The 19,799-nt window shown below is 40.4% G+C and overlaps 1 protein-coding gene across 2 annotated transcripts in view; it reads left to right on the top strand.

Moving 5' to 3' along the window:
• Positions 1-19,799, top strand: part of tmem135 (transmembrane protein 135) — a 421,403-nt gene that overhangs the window by 388,554 nt on the left and 13,050 nt on the right. For both annotated transcript variants that reach the window (XM_039744170.1, XM_039744172.1), the window contains 5 exons: positions 5,934-6,098; positions 6,484-6,553; positions 7,239-7,406; positions 10,668-10,731; positions 11,078-11,154. In XM_039744170.1, coding sequence (XP_039600104.1) covers positions 5,934-6,098; positions 6,484-6,553; positions 7,239-7,406; positions 10,668-10,731; positions 11,078-11,154 — 544 coding nt within the window. The remainder of the gene's footprint in view (positions 1-5,933; positions 6,099-6,483; positions 6,554-7,238; positions 7,407-10,667; positions 10,732-11,077; positions 11,155-19,799) is intronic.

Below are 19,799 nucleotides of genomic sequence, written 5' to 3'. Positions count from 1 at the left end.
CCCCCACAGGATTCCCGAGGGACACGGTCGAATGCCTTTTCCAAGTCCACAAAACACATGTAGACCGGTGGGCAAACTCCCATGCACCCTCAGGACTCTGCTAAGGGTGAAGAGCTGGTCCACTGTTCCGCGACCAGGACAAAACCACACTGTTCCTCCTGAATCCGAGGTTCACTATCCGGCGGACCCTCCTCTCCAGAACCCCGAATAGACTTTTCCAGGGAGGCTGAGGAGTGTGATCCCTCTATAGTTGGAACACACCCTCCGGTCCCCTTTTAAAGAGGGGACCACCACCCCGGTCTGCCAATCCAGAGGCACTGTCCCGATGTCCATGCGATGTTGCAGAGGCGTGTCAACCAAGACAGTCCTACAACATCCAGAGCCTTAAGGAACTCGGTATCTCATCCACCCCGGGCCCTGCCACCAAGGAGTTTTTGACCACCTCGGTGACTTCAGTCCCAGAGATGGGAGAGCCCACCTCAGAGTCCCCAGGCTCTGCTTCCTCGTGGAAGGCATGTTAGTGGGATTGAGGAGGTCTTCAAGTACTCCCCCAACGCCCGAGTCGAGGTCAGCAGCGCACCATCCCCACCATATACGGTGTTGACACTGCACTGCTTCCCCTCCTGAGGCGCCGGACGGTGGACCAGAATCTCCTCGAAGCCGTCCAAAGTCGCTCTCCATGGCCTCTCCAAACTCCTCCCATGCCCGAGTTTTGCCTCAGCAACAACCGAAGCCGCGTTCCGCTTGGCCTGCGGTACCTATCAGCTGCCTCCAGAGACCCACAGGACAAAAAAGTCCTATAGGACTCCTTCTTCAGCTTGACGGCATCCCTCACGCCGTGTCCACCAACGGGTTCGGGATTGCCGCCACGACAGGCACCGACCACCTTGCGGCCACAGCTCCGGTCAGCCGCCTCAACAATAGAGCACGGAACATGGCCCATTCGACTCAATGTCCCCACCTCCCTCGGGGCGTGGTTGAAGTTCTGCGGAGGTGGGAGTTGAAGCTACTTCTGACAGGGGACTCTGCCAGCCGTTCCCAGCAGACCCTCACAACACGTTTGGGCCTACCAGGTCTGACCGGCATCTTCCCCCACCATCGAAGCCAACTCACCACCAGGTGGTGATCAGTTGACAGCTCCGCCCCTCTCTTCACCCGAGTGTCCAAGACATATGGCGCAAGTCCGGCGACACGACCACAAAGTCGATCATCGACCTGAGGCCTAGGGTGTCCTGGTGCCAAGTGCACATATGAACACCCTTATGCTTGAACATGGTGTTCGTTATGGACAATCCGTGAGCACAGAAGTCCAATAACAAAACACCGCTCGGGTTCAGATCGGGGGGGCCATTCCTCCCAATCACGCCCTTCCAGGTCTCACTGTCATTGCTCACGAGCATTGAAGTCTCCCAGCAAAACGAGGGAATCCCCAGAAGGTATGCCCTCTAGCAACCCCTCCAGAGACTCCAAAAAGGGTGGATACTCCAAACTGCTGTTCGGGCATACGCACAAACAACAGTCAGGACCCTTCCCCACCCGAAGCGGAGGGAGGCCACCCTCTCGCCCACCGGGTAAACCCCAATGCACAGGCTCCAGTCGGGGCAATAAGTATTCCCACACCTGCTCGCCGTATCTCACCGGGGGCAACTCCAGAGTGGTAGAGAGTCCAGCCCTTCTCAAAGAGATAGGTTCCAGAGTGCAAGCTGTGCGTCAAGGTGAGTCCGACTATATCTAGCCGGAACCTCTCACCTCGCACTAGCTCAGGCTCCTTCCCTTCAGAGAGGTGACATTCCACGCCCCAAGAGCCAGTTTCTGTAGCCGAGGATCAGACCGCCAAGGTCCCCGCCTTCGGCCACCACCCAACTCACACTGCACCCAACCTTCTTGGCCCCTCCCATAGGTGGTGAGCCCATGGGGAGGAGGACCCACATTACCTCTTCGGCTGTGCCTGACCGAGCCCCCTGGGTGCAGGCCCGGCCACCAGGCGCCGCCATCAGCCCCACCTCCAGGCCTGGCTCCAGAGGGGGGCCCCGGTGACCCGCGTCCGGGCAAGGGAAAACGTCGTCCAAGGTTTTTATTCTTCATTGGAGGTTTGTTGAACCGCTCTTTGTCTCATCCCTCACCTAGGACCAGTTTGCCTTGGGTGGCCCTACCAGGGGCATAAAGCCCCGGACAACATAGCTCCTAGGATCATTGGGACACGCAAACCCCTCCACCACGATAAGGTGACGGTTCAAGGAGGGGAAGTTATTCCCAAAGAACATAAAATTTCCTGCAGGCATTACTGTTCGTGTACACCCCAAAGGCTGGATGGATGAGGCTGGAATGAAATTGTGGCTTTAAGATGTGTGGGCTAGGCGATCAGGAGCAGGGCAAAGTAAACGCCTGTCACTTTTGGTGTGGGACATGTTCCGCGCTCATACATCAGAGGATGTGAAGGATGAAGCCAGGAAAATGGCTACTACGTTAGCTGTTATTCCCAGCGGATTGACATTGATGCTCCAGCCATTCAAGCCATTCAAGGACAGAGTACGCAGCATGTGGCATCAGTGGATGTGTTCTGGATAAGTAAAAGTAACAAAAGGAGGGAATTTGAAGAAACCAGACATTGATTTAGTAGCTAAATGGGTAAAGGAAGCTTGGGACTCAATTCCACCAGAAATGGTCGAAAAGTCGTTCTTGAAATACGGCATCAGTAATGCTATGGATGGATCAGAAGATGATGCCATCTATGAAGACAAAGAATCAGCAGCAGATGATTCAACAATCGGCGACAATGAAGAGGATGATGTTTATGCTGACGACATCATGGAAGAAAACTTTCACGTTTTATTCAGACATTCTGATGACGAAGAGTGTTACCTTTCCTGCCTGTCTCCGGACCGTGGTCGGGGTGATGCAGGGGAGCTTCTCCTTCTTCTTGTCCAGTGGTGTGAAGCTCCAGGGCCAGAGCAACTTGCTCTGGGGTAAAACCCTGTCCCTGAGTTCCCTTCTCCTAATTTACAGCAGGGAGTGACACACAAGGCTTGACTGCTCAATGGTTGACTATTATCTCCTTCTTTTTAAGGTGCCTGTTTTAGCTTAACAGAGACCAAAAACACAAGAGCCCCACCACACCGTCAACAAACCCTCAATCCCAAAACTCCACCCCCCAAAACCCCAACAACTCCACCCACATCCCACATTCAGTATAATTGGGATGTCAGGCTGCTATTTTAATCTCTGATCCCAACAAGAGTCAGACTTTGAAGGATTTGAAGAAGACACTTAGGGCCACTTTATTATATGTGAGGGATTTGAATACGAATTTAATTGAAATATTCTAACTGTAAGTAAATGAATAAAAATGTTTTTGGAGTTTTAATTTTGGTTTACTAAAATTCTTCAAAGATTAAAATGTTGAAAGTCTGGGCCCAGGTACATTGGGTATAATTATGAAATTCAAAGAATTTGATAGGCTGTCAAGCTTTACCCTCGACTTATACGCGGGTCATAACAAATTTCATAATTTTCGGCTTAAACAATACACTCGACTTATCTGCGAGGTCGACTAATAGGTGAGTATCTACGGTAAGTTCATAGACACCCTGCCGCTGGCGTTTGTCATGCCTAAGACGAATACGATATTTGCGAGATACCAGTTTAATGAGAAGATGCGGGGTATAAACGAGACTTTGGATCACTTTGTAACAGAGTTAAAATTGCTGTAACGGAGTTAAACTTGCTGGTGAAGGACTGTGCTTATGCTAACGAATAGGAAAGCAAGGTGTAAAGCTTAACTTTAAATTAAGTTCATAGACACGCTGCCACTGGCGTTTGTCATGCCTAAGACGAATACAATATTCGCGAGATACAAGTTTACTGAAAGGATGCAGGGTATAAACAAGACTTTTGATCACTTTGTAACTGAGTTATAATTGCTGGTGAAGGACTGTGCTTATGTAAACAAAGATGAGATGGTCAGAGATAGAATACTGTTCGGCACAAACTCAGCAAAAGTGTGAGAGAAACATTTAAGTGCCTGGTCTGAGCTAACATTAAATAATTGCTGATGAAGGACTGTGCTTATGCAAACGAATAGAAAGCAAATATTACGTTATTTTTAAAATGTTTCTTTTTCATTTTTCATAACTTCTTTAACACACTTCTTCTCCACTGTGAAGCGCGGGTATTTTGCTAGTATTCCATAAAGCAGACACTTTTGATTTAGGACTTAGCTCATTATTTAAAAAAATGAACAAATGAAAAAGGCATGGACACAATTATTGGGACCACTTAAAAGTTAAAATATATAATCAGATCATAGTGACATGTCAAACAGACTAATTATTCTAATTAGCATCACAGTTGTCTTCAATAATACACTCATCCTCTCTGAATAGAACAAAGTCCTCACTCAGCTGTGTTGTGTCATTATGTGCATCACACTGAACCTGGGCAGGAGAAAGAAAAGCAGAGAGTTGCCTGAGGAGGAAGTGAAGGTAAGCATAGTTAATTTTGAAGGGTACAAGACCATCCCCAAAGCTTCATGTTCCTGTGACTACGGTAGCTAATATTTTCAACAAGTTTTAAATTCACTGGGATGGTAGTCAGCCTCCCTGGGCATGGCCGCAAGAGAAAAACTGAACCCAGATTGAAAGGAAAGATAGTTAAATGGTTGGAGAAAGAACCAAGGAAAATGTAAATACAGATTCAGGCTGACCTCCAACAACAAGATACAACAGATTCAAGTCGCAACATTAGCATCTTTGTTTTGCAAATATGCTAAGCAGCAAGCACCCTGCTATCCCATCCCCCACCAAGGCAGCTAAAGTCAAGTCTGACACAAAATTCTCACAGCTGAAGACTCTATCTGTGAGTTAGGTATCTGGAATTGTAAAGGGTAAATTGTATGTCATTACTTGGATAACATACATCTCATGTGTCTTCCAAGTCTACAACGATCTGTGTAAATGTAGAATGACAGGAAGTGCGAGGCAAGAACACATGCTTTTTTCATTTTGTGTCTGACTTGACTTCAGCTGCCTCAGTGGGGCATGGGATAGCAGGCTGCTTACTGTTTGTGCTGATTGACACATTTGCAAAACAAAGACACTGATGTGGAGGTGCAAGGGAATTTAAGGTGGCCCGACATTACAAATATTTTCGTAGGCTTCAGGTATTCTAGTGCTATTGTGGAAAAGGTTCATTAATTTTATTGTGTTTCTGTGTTGCCTCTGGCAATGGGTTCTTTGAATCTAATGAAATCAGAGGACTTTTAAAGCATTCTGGGGAGAAACCATCTTCCAAATGTCAGAAAGCAGGTCATGGGTGCTCCAGCAGAATAATGACCCAAAACATAGATCTAAGAACACACAAGAGTGGCTGAAAAGAAAAAATTGGTATGTTCTGAAGTGGCCTGCTATGAGTCCTGATGTGAATGCAGTTGCATATCAATAAAGAGGAACATGAGACTATGTTTCTGTAAAAACTGCACGTTTATTGCCACTTTATTGTTCCATCAGATTACAGTGTCACATGAGTGCCTTGATACCTTTATACATTTTGTACAATGTAAAGTACATTAAAGTAAGAATCTATTCCAAAATATTTTCCAGTTACAATGTGAAACAACCATTGTAATGAGTCAAAAATAATCAATCTTACTGATCTTGAATCGCTAACTGAGATTATCACTATCGTACACTCTTAATTTAAGTGACCATCTACCCAACTCTTACTTCTCCAGTTTTCTACATTATAGAGAGTTTTTTCATTCCTCCTATCTCTAAGCTGATTTGTTCCTGACAGAGAGTATATAATTATACCCTTTATGTAATTTTTGAGTAACAAAGTAATATTTAAAATTTGTTGCAAAAATGTGGCTACCTTTGACAGACATATTTTCATCTGTCATTTATTCATTGTTTTATTGTTTTTTTCTGCCTTTTTAGATTCATAGTAGGGAAAGAGGAAATTCCAACTCACTCATTTCTAGCAGAAGCCCTATACAGCAAATCATCTGAAAGGACCAGACTACCTTTAGCAAAAGCAGAGAGCGGGGAGCAGAAGAGCAGAGTTTCACTTGCTGCACTCACCAAGAAGCTTATAGATTCCATGTAAGAAAACTAGAATGCTAGAAGAGTATTTTGTTTAACAGCAGTTCCTACAGAAAATTGATAATATAGAGCAAAAAATACTACTGAATTTGGGCTAACAAAATAAAACCTAACCTCATATTAATCAAGTAAATGTTCTTATCAGTTATAAATCTGTTTAAACAAAATTCTTGAGTATTTTTTCTCCGTATTTGTTGTTCTTTTTAAAAAGTACTTCTTTCTCATGCCAAGATATGGGATCAAATGGATTTGACTAAGGAAGTGCATGGTTTAGCTCTTACTTTAAATTGCTTTCCTGTAATTTTAAGTCTAATGTGCATAAGAAAGTAGCTTTAATAGTGCCTATGGAATGCCATTGCCAAAATATTTGGTTGATTACTTCCAGATGCAAGTGTGGACCACGACATAGGTGCTGCAAACACTATGAGGACAATTGCATCTCTTACTGTGTTAAAGTAAGGACATTATTTGCATATTTTTAACAGCCATGGACTCTAATTTGTGTAAAAGTGTTCAGGATGATTTATAAAGTTTTAAACTGTGGTTTCAACTCTCTGTCAGTTTGAGTAAATGCAGCCAGACTTTGGAAGGCAGCACCTTTTCACCTGTAGGAAAGTTTTTGAATACTTTTCCTTAAACTTGAAAAAAGTTATGTTTTTGTTAATACTGTATTCAAAGAACCACTTGTTCTTCTCACCACAGTGGTTCTAAATTTAAATCTGTTTGCCTAGTTCAGCAACAAGTAAGATTTGTGTTGTGTTTGTCTATGTACTGAATCTTTTGAAATTTTGATATTACATTTTCATTTAAAAAGTAAAAATAGATTTTCTTTGCATGCTTTTTGTCTGAGGTTATGCATTGAGTCATGTCCAGAACCAAGATGTGAACATAACTGATTTAGTTGTTTCCAGCCATCTCTTTTAGCATTGTCAGTTTAGATTTATTTTAGACAGTACAGGTCAGCCTGATTAGTGAAAACCTAATGAATAATGTGTTTTCATTATTATACAGTTGTACAATGGTTGTGTTTCAACAGCTGGAAAATCTCTGTATAATTTTGCATTAAAGAACATGAAAGAAAATCTTAAATGAAATATGTCAGTAACACTTATCTGACACTTTTTGTTAATGTTTTTTAAGGGCTTCATTCGCATGTTCAGCATTGGTTATTTAATCCAGTGTTGCTTAAGGATCCCATCCACATTTCGACATCTGTTTACCAAACCATCACGACTCTTGTCTCTACTCTACAACAAGGAGAATATCCAGCTTGGAGCATTCCTTGGATCTTTTGTCAGCATATACAAGGTATCAGGAGATTTCAATTACAATATAAGACAAATTACACATTTTAGGCAAGGGAACAGTTTAAACATGTGGTTTTGCAAAGCCTAGAGTGAGTAAGCATAATATGATAATATAAGGTTACATGTTTAAGTATGACTTTATTGTGCTGCAAAGGCATAGCTTTTTTACCGAATACAGTAGATTCACAACAAGTGGGAAGGGGTATAAAAATCAGTGAAGTGACATATATACAGTAGATATATAATGTTTACACACACGTGTTATATACATGAAGTAAAAAGTTAATGAAATCAGTGTGTCTTTAATTTATCAATATGTTTTTATTCATTTCTGTCATTTCACTTTCTCATTGCTGAATATATAATACCATGACATGTTTTTTCCCCTCTTTCTGATATCCTTTTATTTCAAAATATTGACACAGAATGTTTTAAAGTCTTTAACCAGAATTTGATATTGCATAAAGAGTACATGATTGAACAACCTACTTTATTTTAACTTACATCATGTATTGAATTAACAAAGTTATCCAAAATTAGTTAGTGCGGTGTGAGAAAGTCATTGCCCCTTTACTCTTTTTAACTGTTTGTGCTTTCTTTAGCTATAATGATTGTGTCCAGATGGTTCCTATTATTCAATTTCAATTATTCCCATCGTCTATGAGCAATTTTATCCCATTCATCCTTGCAAAACTGTCTTAATTGAGAAATGTTTACAGCTTTTTGAGCAGGGGCAGCTTGAATGACCAGGCATTCTCTCATACAAAGCAGAATTCATAAGCAGGTGGTGCAGTGTAGTGGGCAAGAGTTTGGACATCGAACCCTGAGGTTGTGTGTTCAAATCCCACTACTCATACTGGGTGACCATGAGCAAGTCACTTCACTTGCCTGTGCTCCAACTGGAAAAAAATAAAAGAAATGTAACCAATTTTATCTTAAATGTTGTAAGTCACCATGGATAAAGGTGTCAGACAAATAATAAATGATAATAATAAGTCCTTCAGTGATGGCAACTTATCCAGTTATGATGATGCAAAACATCCCCACATTACCATCACATTTTCACTGTTGGTATTAACATTTTATTGTGGAATGCTGAGTTTTCTTTATACAGGATATATTGGGAATTATCCAAAAGGTTAATATTTTGTCTCATCTGTCCAAAAAAGGCTTGAGAATGATCAAGATGAATTCTGGCAGATAAAATAGACACATTTATATTTCTGGTTAACAGTGGTTTCCACCTTGCTGCTCTCAAGCCTATTTGTTGCCCTGAATTTTTCTGTTTATGGAGTCAAACATCAACACTGACCTTTGCTAAGACTTAGTAGATGATTTTATGCGGCACCCATGGAGTAATTTAAGCAGGCTGGCCACTTCTAGGAAAATTCACAACCTTTCCAAGTGTTTTTTTATGACGAGTATAGCTTCCACAATAGACTGGGTCAAAATATTACTGGTAGGGGTTTAAGAGGCTACCAAAATAGGTAATAACCCAGCAATAACTAATGATAATAATAATAATCACTAAGCTGGCATAGTACTGGAGAAAATAAAATCAAAAGATCAACACAGCAGGAACTGCAGCTCTAGTGTTTGAATGGATTGCTAAAGGAATTCAAAGTATAAGCATCTCTCAAATGGGCTGACTTACTGATTGTGTTCTTCACATTTACTCCTAGCATGCTAAAAAAAAAAGTTTTCCATAGTCTGTCTTATGCTGGAAAAACACCCTGATGTTGTTCATCGAAAACATAGTGATATTGTGTACTTTGCATACATTGGTGAGAGTACAGTAAGTGGGAATTACAGGTAAATGTATAAAGATAATAATCAAACATTGAATTTTGTGACTTTGTTAGGCAAGTCGGCTTATTTCAAGGACAAAAATTTAATTTATATTTTTATGGATCTGTGTAATAAAAGTATGATTGTGTTGTGACTGTAAGCTACCTGTTAGGCTGGCAGGTTAAATAAAAAGATGTTTTATACGTTTATACTTTTTTCTTTACTTCTGCAACACAAATTCATCTTTTTAGAGGAATCTGAAAAGTGAAGAAATCCTGCTAGAACAGCCCAGTTTCTATGTGTTTTCTAAAGTGTCGCATCTCAGGTTTAATTTTTTTGAAACAGCTTTACAGAGTGGCTCCTCTCCCATGTCCACAAGGTTTAATATGCAGATCTGGCAGTGGTGATTTCACTCAAATCACCTTTGAGCACATGCTATCATGAGTTGATTAATGAGTTGGTATTCATGATCGTCTTATTAATTTTGCAAATTCAGGATAGTTGTCAGCACTGAAGTTCTATTGAATTTGAATCACTTGCAGTATTAATTTGAATGTCGCAGAATTGAGTCACTTTTAACTTCAGTCTGAATTAACACTACTGAGATTTAAATGCAGCCAGTATGATCCTTTCAACTCATTTTTTTACCATTGAGACTTTTCTCTAGCATTTCTCTAAGGTTAGGGGGCAGTGTTGTTCAGTGCAGTCCCATAGCCCAAGAAATAGGTTTGTAACCCTTTCAGGATTAGTGCCAGCAATTGTTTCCTTTGATTGTGACATTATGTGCCTGGCGAGTGCATGCATGTCACATGAGGCTGATTGAAATAATCAAAATAAATGAAGTTTATATAAAGCTGGAATAACAATAATCAAACCTGGCTGTATCGATCATCTGACAACAATTATCCCTTTAACTGGATTGATATAACTAGTGGGCAGTTAGTTTTTCACACAGTAGCAGTTGGTACTGGATAATTTTGTTCATTAGATAAATGAAGAAAGTTAGGACAAAATATGCTATTTGTTCTTTCATGTGCTCTTTATATAATATTACATTTTGGTTTAAGACCTGAAAAAATTCAGGGTTAGAAATTTGCAATGACAGTGATGATCTTGAAGGAAGCAAAAGCTTTTTCATGAAAACAGTCAAAATGGGAGGCAGGTTGTGTGGCTTAGTGAAGAAGGTAGTGGACTGTAAACCACAAATTGCCTGTTAGAATTCCCATCTTCGACTCATCTCACGACCCTTACAAACTCGATTATGCACTTGTTAAAAAGTACATATTTAAACATGTAATGTAACTCTATAATCACTTTGAGAAAACTTTTACCATAAAAATTAAAGCTGCCCAATTCCTAAAGTTTTTGTTCAGGAAAAAAACTGATGATCATGAATGTATGTTACGGAGTTTTGATTCTAGGTAGTAGAGTTCTTGTTTCAAATCTGTACATGCTGTGTTTTGTTGTTCTCCAGGGAACCAGCTGCTTGTTACGGTGGTTAAGAAATTTGGATGATGAGCTTCACGCTTTGATTGCGGGTACGTCTGTGACTTTCGGCTACTTTTCTTATTAAGTGGATGTCTGTGTTTTTAAATTCTGCAATGTTTTCATCAGGCTGTGACTACTAAATGATCAGAAACAACATCTTATAGAGTCAAGTGTGCTATGCCAGTTTGAATTTGTAATGGTTACAGCAAAGAAAATTGATTATTAATCCATATAAATAGTAAAGGAGTGTAAAATTAATTGGCAGAGTTTTTGTATTTCTTTTATACTTCCACTGAAATTAAAAGAATCAGTGTTGGAGTTTCAATTCATCTGGTCTGTGAAATGTATTGTATAAAAGCAGCTGATCTGAACCAATTTCTCTCTTCTTTCTCACAGGTTTCTTGGCTGGGGTCTCGATGATGTTTTACAAAAGCACCACTATCTCCATGTACCTGGCATCTAAACTTGTTGAGGTACAGTGTAACAAGAACAAACACATTCTTAAGAAATAAGGAGGAAAACCTATAATACTTTTTTTTGGACATGCTAGTTTATTTTATTATAACTGGTTCCCATTTTTTTTTTATAGCCTTTTTTTAATTAGACTAGAAATTCTTTGGGGTAAAATCTGAGAAATTCTCTGTGAAATGCACTGCTTGCTGTTTACCTTGGCCTCCCTTTCAACAGAAACATGTTTACATGGTAAAAAGGAACATTAGAAAGAGGTTTTCAGTTATGGAAGGGCAGCTGTCAAGTTTGTTTTAGTGGTCACAAGGGTGTTTTCTTTTAAAACATTTACAAAATAGTGAATACTTCACTGGCAAATTATTTTTATTTAAAAACATTTGAACAAAACAAAGGACAAGAAAAATCTGACTGGCTTATTGCTTTTAGGATGATTTTCAGTATTTTGATTGAATGATTTTATAATCAATACTCCACTCAAAGATGTAATTTTTTTTATGTTGTTTATCCCATATAGTTAACACTGGAATCCCTGAAACCTATGAAAAAACTTGTAATCCCGGCCCACCTTAAATTCCTTCACGCCTCTCCATCAGCCACCTTTGTTTTGTAAATGTGACGATCAGCGCAAGCGGCCCGCTATCCTATTCCCCCCACTTGACGGAGCCCACCTCGTACAAAACGTTCTCCCAGCTCAAGTGTAAAGACTTTAGTCCAAATATCAAATAAACATGTGTGCTTTTATTCAAGAATATAACCAAAGTAAAAAAAAAATAAAAAATCAATCAATTTACATGTTCTTGTCAATGAGTTACAAATCGAAGCTCAAATGTCACTCGACAGAAAGCTAATAAATATTCTTGGATAGTGCAGAGGACCTGCTGCCTTATGACCAAAAGGTTGCCGGTTCGAAACCCAGTGCTTCACATTTTGAGTAGTGAGCTGCTATTATTATTATTATTACTATAATAAATAAAAACATTGATTTGATTTGAATCTGTAACACCCAGTGTAAATTTTGGCTACTTGTAAAAGTTGTCACTTTTTTTATTATTCAGTTTTATTCTCTCAGTGACGTTCACGTGGTACAACGAACTTGCCTCTCCCTCCCTGAGTTGATGCTTTTTATCTCCATTCTTTTCACAAGAGCAGCGAAGACCACAGTTGGTAACGTAGTTGATACCTGCTCAGAATTATTTGTTATTTGTTGTACCAGCAATCAAAGATACAATGTCCCATGACTGCTATCAGACTGGACAAAGGCAAAACCGTAACAACAGACAGCTTCTTCACAGCACTTTTGCTGGCTTAATAGACTGCTGCACCACAACGCAACTCTGCTTGGCACCATAAGTAAAATGGGACTTCCACCTGCAGCTAAAGTCACTACGTAAGCAATTCACCATGCTAGTGTTTAGATCTGACAGTGCCATATATATATACAGTATATATATATATATATATATATATATATATATATAAAAACTGCTCCAAAAAATTAAAGGAACACTTTGAAAACACATCAGATCTCAATGGGAAAAAGAAATCCTCCTGGATATCTATACTGATATAGACTGGGTAATGTGTTAGGAACGAAAGGATGCCACATCGTATGATGGAAATGAAAATGATCAACCTACAGAGCTCTGAATTCAAAGACGCCCCAAAAATCAGAGTGACAAAATTATGTGGCAGGCTAGTCCATTTTGCCAAAAATTAATTGCAGCAACTCAAAATTGTACGCAGCACTTTGTATGGCCCCTGTGTTCTTGTATACATGCCTGACAACATCGGTGCATGCTTCTAATGAGATGACAGATGGTGTTGTGGGGAACTCCTCCCAGATCTGGACCAGGGCATCACTGAGCTCCTGGACAGTCTGAGGTGCAACCTGGTGGCATTGGATGGACCAAAACATAATGTCCCAGAGGTGTTCTATTGGATTTAGGTCAGGAAAGTGTGGTGGCCAGTCAATGGTATCAATTCCTTCATCCTCCAGGAACTGCCTGCATACTCTCACCACATGAGGCCAGGAATTGTCGTGCACCAGGAGCCACTGTACCAGCATAGGGTCTGACAATGGGTCCAAGGATTTCATCCTGATACCTGATGGCAGCCAAGGTGCCTTTGTCAAGCCTGTAGCGGTCTGTGTGACCCTCCATGGATATGCCTCCCCAGACAATCATTAACCCACCACCAAACTGCTCATGCTGAATGATGTCACAGGCAGCATAATGTTCGCCATGGCTTCTCCAGACCCTTTCACTTCTGTCACGTGCTCAGGGTGAACCTGCTCTCATCTGTAAAAAGCACAGGGCACCAGTGGTGCATCTGCCAATTCTGGTATTCTATGGCGAATGCCAATCGAGCTGCATGCTGCTGGGCAGTGAGCTCAGGGCCCATTAGAGGACATGGGGCCCTTGGGTCACCCTCATGAAGTCTTTCTGGTTGTTTGGTCAGAGACATTCACACCAGTGGCCTGCTGGAGGTCATTTTGTAGGGCTCTGGCAGTGCTCATCCTGTTCCTCCTTGCCCAAAGGAGCAGATACTGGTCCTGCTGATGGGTTATGGACCTTCTATGGCCCTCTCAAGCTCTTCTAGAGTAACTGCTTGTCTCCTAGAATCTCCTCCATGCCCTTGAGACTGTGCAGGGAGACACAGCAAACGTTCTGGCAATGACACTATTGATGTGCCATCCTGGAGAAGTTGGACTACCTGTGCAACCTCTGTAGGCTCCAGGTATCGCCTCATGCTACCAGTAGTGACACTGACTGTAGCCAAATGCAAAACTAGTGAAGAAACAGTCAGAAAAGATGAGGAGGGAAAAATGTCAGTGGCCTCCACCTGTTAAACCATTCCTGTTTTGGGGGTCATCTCATTGTTGCCCCTCTAGTGCATCTGTTGTTAATTTCATAAACACCACAGCAGCTGAAACTGTAACAACCCCCTCTGCTACTTAACTGACCAGATTAATATCCCATAAGTTTCATTGACTTTATGCTATATTCTGATTAAAAAGTGTTCCTTTAATTCTTTTGAGCAGTATATATATATATATATATATATATATATATATATATCCATACTAATAAAAGGCAAATCCCTTACTCACTGACTCACTCATCACTAATTCTCCAACTTCCCGTGTAGGTAGAAGGCTGAAATTTGGCAGACTCATTCCTTACAGCTTACTTACAAAGCTGTGAGGCGGGGTTGCGTGCTGCGTCCTGCATCCCCCGGCCTCCCACGTAGTTGGCCGCCTGGCTATATTGCGTCCCCCATCCCCACGCCTCCCATGTTGTTGGTAGCCTGCCTTATATAGATTTAAATGCTTAAACGAGCAGAGCAGACACACTGGCAAACAACACTGAAAACTCTCTTTTGTTGATTTAATTATACTTTGCCCTTACTCTGTGCAGTTTTTCCCCCTTTATTGTACCTTAATAATAACAGTTTAAAATGAGCAGAGCAAACACGCTGGCAAACAACACTAAGTAATCAATGGCTGAAAGTACTTTAGCTAAATAATACATTAATTAAACAATTAGAAGCCCTAGGAAAGTAGAATGAAAATCAAGATAAAAATACTGTTAAAAAGAAAAAAAATACATTATTCCTATATAACTGCTTGGTAAATTTTTATGTTTTTTTTTTTTTAACAAACTTAGTTTTCTAATTTCGATATCGTTCCCTAAACACAGAACTTGGGAAATATTAGTTAACTTAATTAGCCCAGGAGTTCAATTAAAACCAGAAGCTGGTTGGAACAAAAACCTGCAGCCAGAGGGGTTCACCAGGACCAAGTTTAGGAAACACTGGTTTACATTGTTCAGGTACCCATTTCCTTTATCATTCCAACCGTACCCCCATTAACATGTCTATTGAGGTGATCACCATCGATCAAAGAACTGTCACTTACCGAGTGGTTTCCATGCCCGGAGATGGCGCCTGTCTTTTCCATTCTCTGTGTTACATATTGCACGGCGATATCAGGCTCACTCTTGTTATTCGGAGTAACATTGTCTCTTATGTATTGAATGACTGGGACAGGTTCAAGGTGTGGAATGATGACGGTACAGGAGAGAATTATACTACACAGGAGCACTATAAGAGTGAAATGCTTAAGCCCTTCACCTATGGTTCTGCATGTGAGTTGATGGCTGCCGCTGAATTGATCGGTTGTCACTTTCAAGTGTACCGAAATGGCCAAATATTTTACACCTTTGGAGAACCACCAATGCCTCTTAAACATCTTAGATTCACAGGTGACTATTTGAGTAGTGGACATTTTGATGTTTATGAATGCTTCAACTCTCAAAAGCTGGATGCGAAGTTATCGATGAAACCGGTTGTATGCTTACAACGCTTGACAGATGCCGAATGTCACTTCAACACAAGTCCTGCAAATAATAACATAATTGAAACAAACCATGAAACTGAAACCGATTATGACAGCAGCAATCCAAGCTGTGAGTAAACAGTAAAAAGGAGGCGTGTCAGACATCATGGTACATTTTCTGATGCAGCTAGACGGAAACAACTTTGTGATGCTGCCGCCAAATACTCGCAGAAAAATCCACAAGTTAATAGACACGCTGTCGCTAGAGTTTCTCCACATTCTGAATCCTCCAGGCACTCCTGAGCATAATCTAATTTTGAAGGTTGGGGCACCAATAATGTTACTGAGAAACTTACAGCCACCGAAACTTTGTAACGGCATGAGACTTCAGGTCACGTGTCTGCAAAAGAACCTAATTGAGGCAACTATTTTTACTGGCAGTGGCTCAGGGGAGAGAGTTTTTATTCCTCACATCCCCGTTAAACTCTCTGATCACCCATTTCAATTCAAATGCCTCCAATTTCCAGTAAGGCACTGCTTCGCAATGACAATTAATAAGTCTCAGGGCCATACCCTACAAAAGGTTGGTATTGATTTGAGCCAAGACTGCTTTTCAACTGACAATGTGGTATACAAAGAGATCCTTAACAAATAATTATTGGTATATTTTCCCTCAGTTTAAAAAGGTTTACTTTTCTTCTTAATAAAAATTTATAAGCAGTACTTCGCTGCTACGAAGCGCAGGTATTTTGTTAGTATATATCTATATACAGTATATATATATATATATATATATATATATATATATATATATACAGTGTATATATATATATATATATATATATATATATATATATATATATATATATATATATAAAATAGAACAGCTCACTACTCAAAATGTGAAGCACCAATAAGGCAGCAGGTCTTACTTCTGAACCATCCAAGAAAATACATTTTAGCTTTCTGTCGTTTGTAACTCATTGACAACAACATGTAAATTCAATGACCTTTTTTTTTTTTACTTTGGTTATATTCTTGAATAAAAGCACATGTGTTTATTTGATATTTGTACTAAAGTCTTCACACATTAAACACTTCAGTCATTATTAGTATAACATGGAAAATGTTTCTGCTTTAGGTATGTGTTCAGCATTTCTTGCCTCACATTTCCTTTCATCCTACACTTACCTTTGTAGACACGGATCACGCATGAAATGCGTGTATTCCAAATAATGATATACTGTATTATTTACCCTATACAACTCCAGACACCTCACATGCAGATAAGGAGCCTTGGCTTGAGCTGGGAGAACTTTTTGCCTAAGTTGAGTTCCATCAAAGGAAGGGATGGGATAGCAGACTGCTTGCTGCTTGTGCAGATCGACACATTTACAAAACAAAAGAAGCTGATGGAGAGGAGAGAGATTAGGACCACGCACTGGTACAGTGCATTGTCGCACCCACCACACAACAAACCAACTCAGGATCCAGATTAGGACCTGAGTGCAGCCATGCAACGGGTGATACCTCAGCATCACACTAGTTCAGATGTAGTGGAACAGTGTAAGGTGTTTTTATGGTGGCTGGAGTGCCAATTCTGCCACCAACCCCCAGGTTTTTCCCTGCAGGTTGAAGGGCCTAAATGCAGATATGGATGCAAATTAACGTCATTCCCAGGACAAAGCAATTGCAGGTTAAGGGCCTTGCTCAAGGGCCCAACAGAGCAAAGACCATTTTACGGGATTTGAACCAGCAACCTTCCGATTGCCAGTGCAGATCCCTAGCCTCAGAGGAGAGGTGAGAAGACATTTAAGGTGGCCCGGAATTACGAGTTTTTTCGTAGGCTTCAGGGATTCTACTGTTAAAAGTTATAGGCAAGAAAAATGTTATTCTTATGTTTTCATGCAAAATATGCAAGACACTTTATAATATAATGGAATGTAATTTTGACCAGTTCTGGCCAATAACTAATATTGCCAAAAATGTCAATGGAAAATTTTTTAAAAATCAAATTTCAGGAATTCTGTTTTTTTTAATTAAAGATCCGCCTCTCCTCCTCATTCAATGGTCAACAGTCCTGCCTTCAATACGAAATGCACAGTATCTTGGGAAGGCATCATTTCTCTTTAATTTTTACGCTGAGTTTTCCAGAAATATTAATAACGTTTCAGCAAAATATTTATTCATTTTGCAGGTTTTGAGATGGTGAATGGATAGCAGACATGTCGTTTATGCGGCATAAGTTATGTGAGAATTTTTTGTCCTTTTTCCATTGATGTTTTTCACAGCGTTTGAAATTAGACAAAACAGGTCACTATTAGGTTTCATCATATCATAAAATGTTTTCTCTTGTTCTGCATGAAAACATATGATTACAATTTACTCTAGACCACCACTTCTAATGATATGGGGTAAGTAAAAAAAAAAAAAATTTTTAAGTAGCAAAATTGGTTTAATATATTATGCTTACATCTACAGAACCTCCATCCATCCATCCATTATCCAACCTGCTATTTCCTAACACAGGGTTACGGGGGTCTGCTAGAGCCAATCCCCGCCAACACAGGGCACAAGGCAGGAACAAACCCTGGGCAAGGCGCCAGCCCACCACAGGGCACACACCCACACACCAAGCACACACTAGGGACAATTTAAAATCGCCAATGCTCCTAACCTGCATGTCTTTGGACTGTGGGAGGAAACCCATGCAGACACGGGGAGAACAGGCAAACTCCACACAGGGAGGACCCGGGAAGCAAACCCAGGTCTCCTTACTGCGAGGCAGCAGCGCTACTACTGCATCACTGTGCCACCCAGCAGGATTCATCCCCCTACATTTTTATTTTATTTATAACAGTTACGATTGTAGTCTGATACAAGTTGGAGCAGTTTTTAAACATTGTTTAGGAAAATGTATTCTTTGATATTTATCTTTTCCATCCATCCATCCATCTATCTTCCAAACCTGCTTATCCAGAGCAGGGTTTGAAAGAAGCTGAAGTCCATCCTTGTAAGCATAAGGTAAGAACAGTCCCTTGATGGAGCACCAGTCCAAAGCAATTCTTTCATATCCAATAATAAATATTCTATGAAAGGTTTCTGTTTTTTATGATTTAAATGCATTGAATTATATTTCTCTCAAGCTCATACATTCTAAGACATTCTTCCTCTTTTTTAAGCATCACTATACTTTATAAAAAAATAGAATTGTAATTCTCTTTTATGTGACATTTTATGATGAGAGAGGTTTGTCGTGTTGCATATTTTAATCGTAAGTCAGATTGCAGGATTATATCAGAATGTGCAGATTGCACTTACATATTTAGGTGCAAATGTGAGAGGATCAGTCAACTGCTTCATTCACATCTCGGAGCAGGTGGATGACCACAACTGCACCTGATCAGTACTATAAATGGAGCCTGCACATTAAAATCGGGAGTGGGAAAAATGCAAAGAGAATAAATAAAGACAGTCGGGAAAACAGTTGAATCAGAATCGTCAGATGGAAACTAGACAGCATCGAGTGTGGAGGAGTGGATATTAAGAGACTGGGCCCCACTAATGGAGAGAAATAAAAGGCACTCTGAGTGTTGAATTGGGGATTGGAATGAACTTACCAGGAATCCAGTAGGTCTGGCTGTGTATGTCCCGAAAGTTGCTGGTTCAGCCGGGCTACATAGTAGTTCACAAGGTGGTTGTATCTGTCAGTATCTCTGCCAGTTGGAAGACCCACTGTGGTGAGCTGGGGAGACGAGGAGTGAAAGACTTGCTGGGCTGGCTGAGGAATAACTTTTTTTTGGTCTTTTTTTGGTCTGTATGGATTATTTATTTATTTATTGAACACTTTGTACTTGATATTGCTGACTGTGTGTGTCCTCATGTGTCAGGTTCATCCTCAGTCTATGATTATCCACAATTTCGGGTTCAAGTTGCTAAGGACCATGAAATCAATCCAGACCATGACATATTTAACCAATTAAATTCCCTAGAAAAATAGTGAAATGGATATAGCAGGGTTCTTGGTTTACTATCAATTTAAAGACATGACTCTATGGTTCTTCCCCGGCTCTGTTTTTTCCTTTCAGGTTTTTGATTATTATGATTAGAAAGCAAGTTTGCACAATTACTGCTGCTTCACCTGTCCAGACTACTTCATTCATTTCCAGACCTATCCATTGTCGGTTTAGCTTTTAAGTCTTCACCCTCAGTACTTTCTTTATGGACTAAGCAAGTTAGAGAATGACTGACTGACTGACTCCTATTTCTTCATGTATCCCAAAGATCCACAATTTCCACTGATTGGTGATTCTG

The sequence above is a fragment of the Polypterus senegalus genome, chromosome 2, assembly GCF_016835505.1.
Source record: "Polypterus senegalus isolate Bchr_013 chromosome 2, ASM1683550v1, whole genome shotgun sequence".
Taxonomy (NCBI): Eukaryota; Metazoa; Chordata; class Cladistia; order Polypteriformes; family Polypteridae; genus Polypterus; species Polypterus senegalus.
This window is presented reverse-complemented; position numbering and strand designations above follow the sequence as displayed.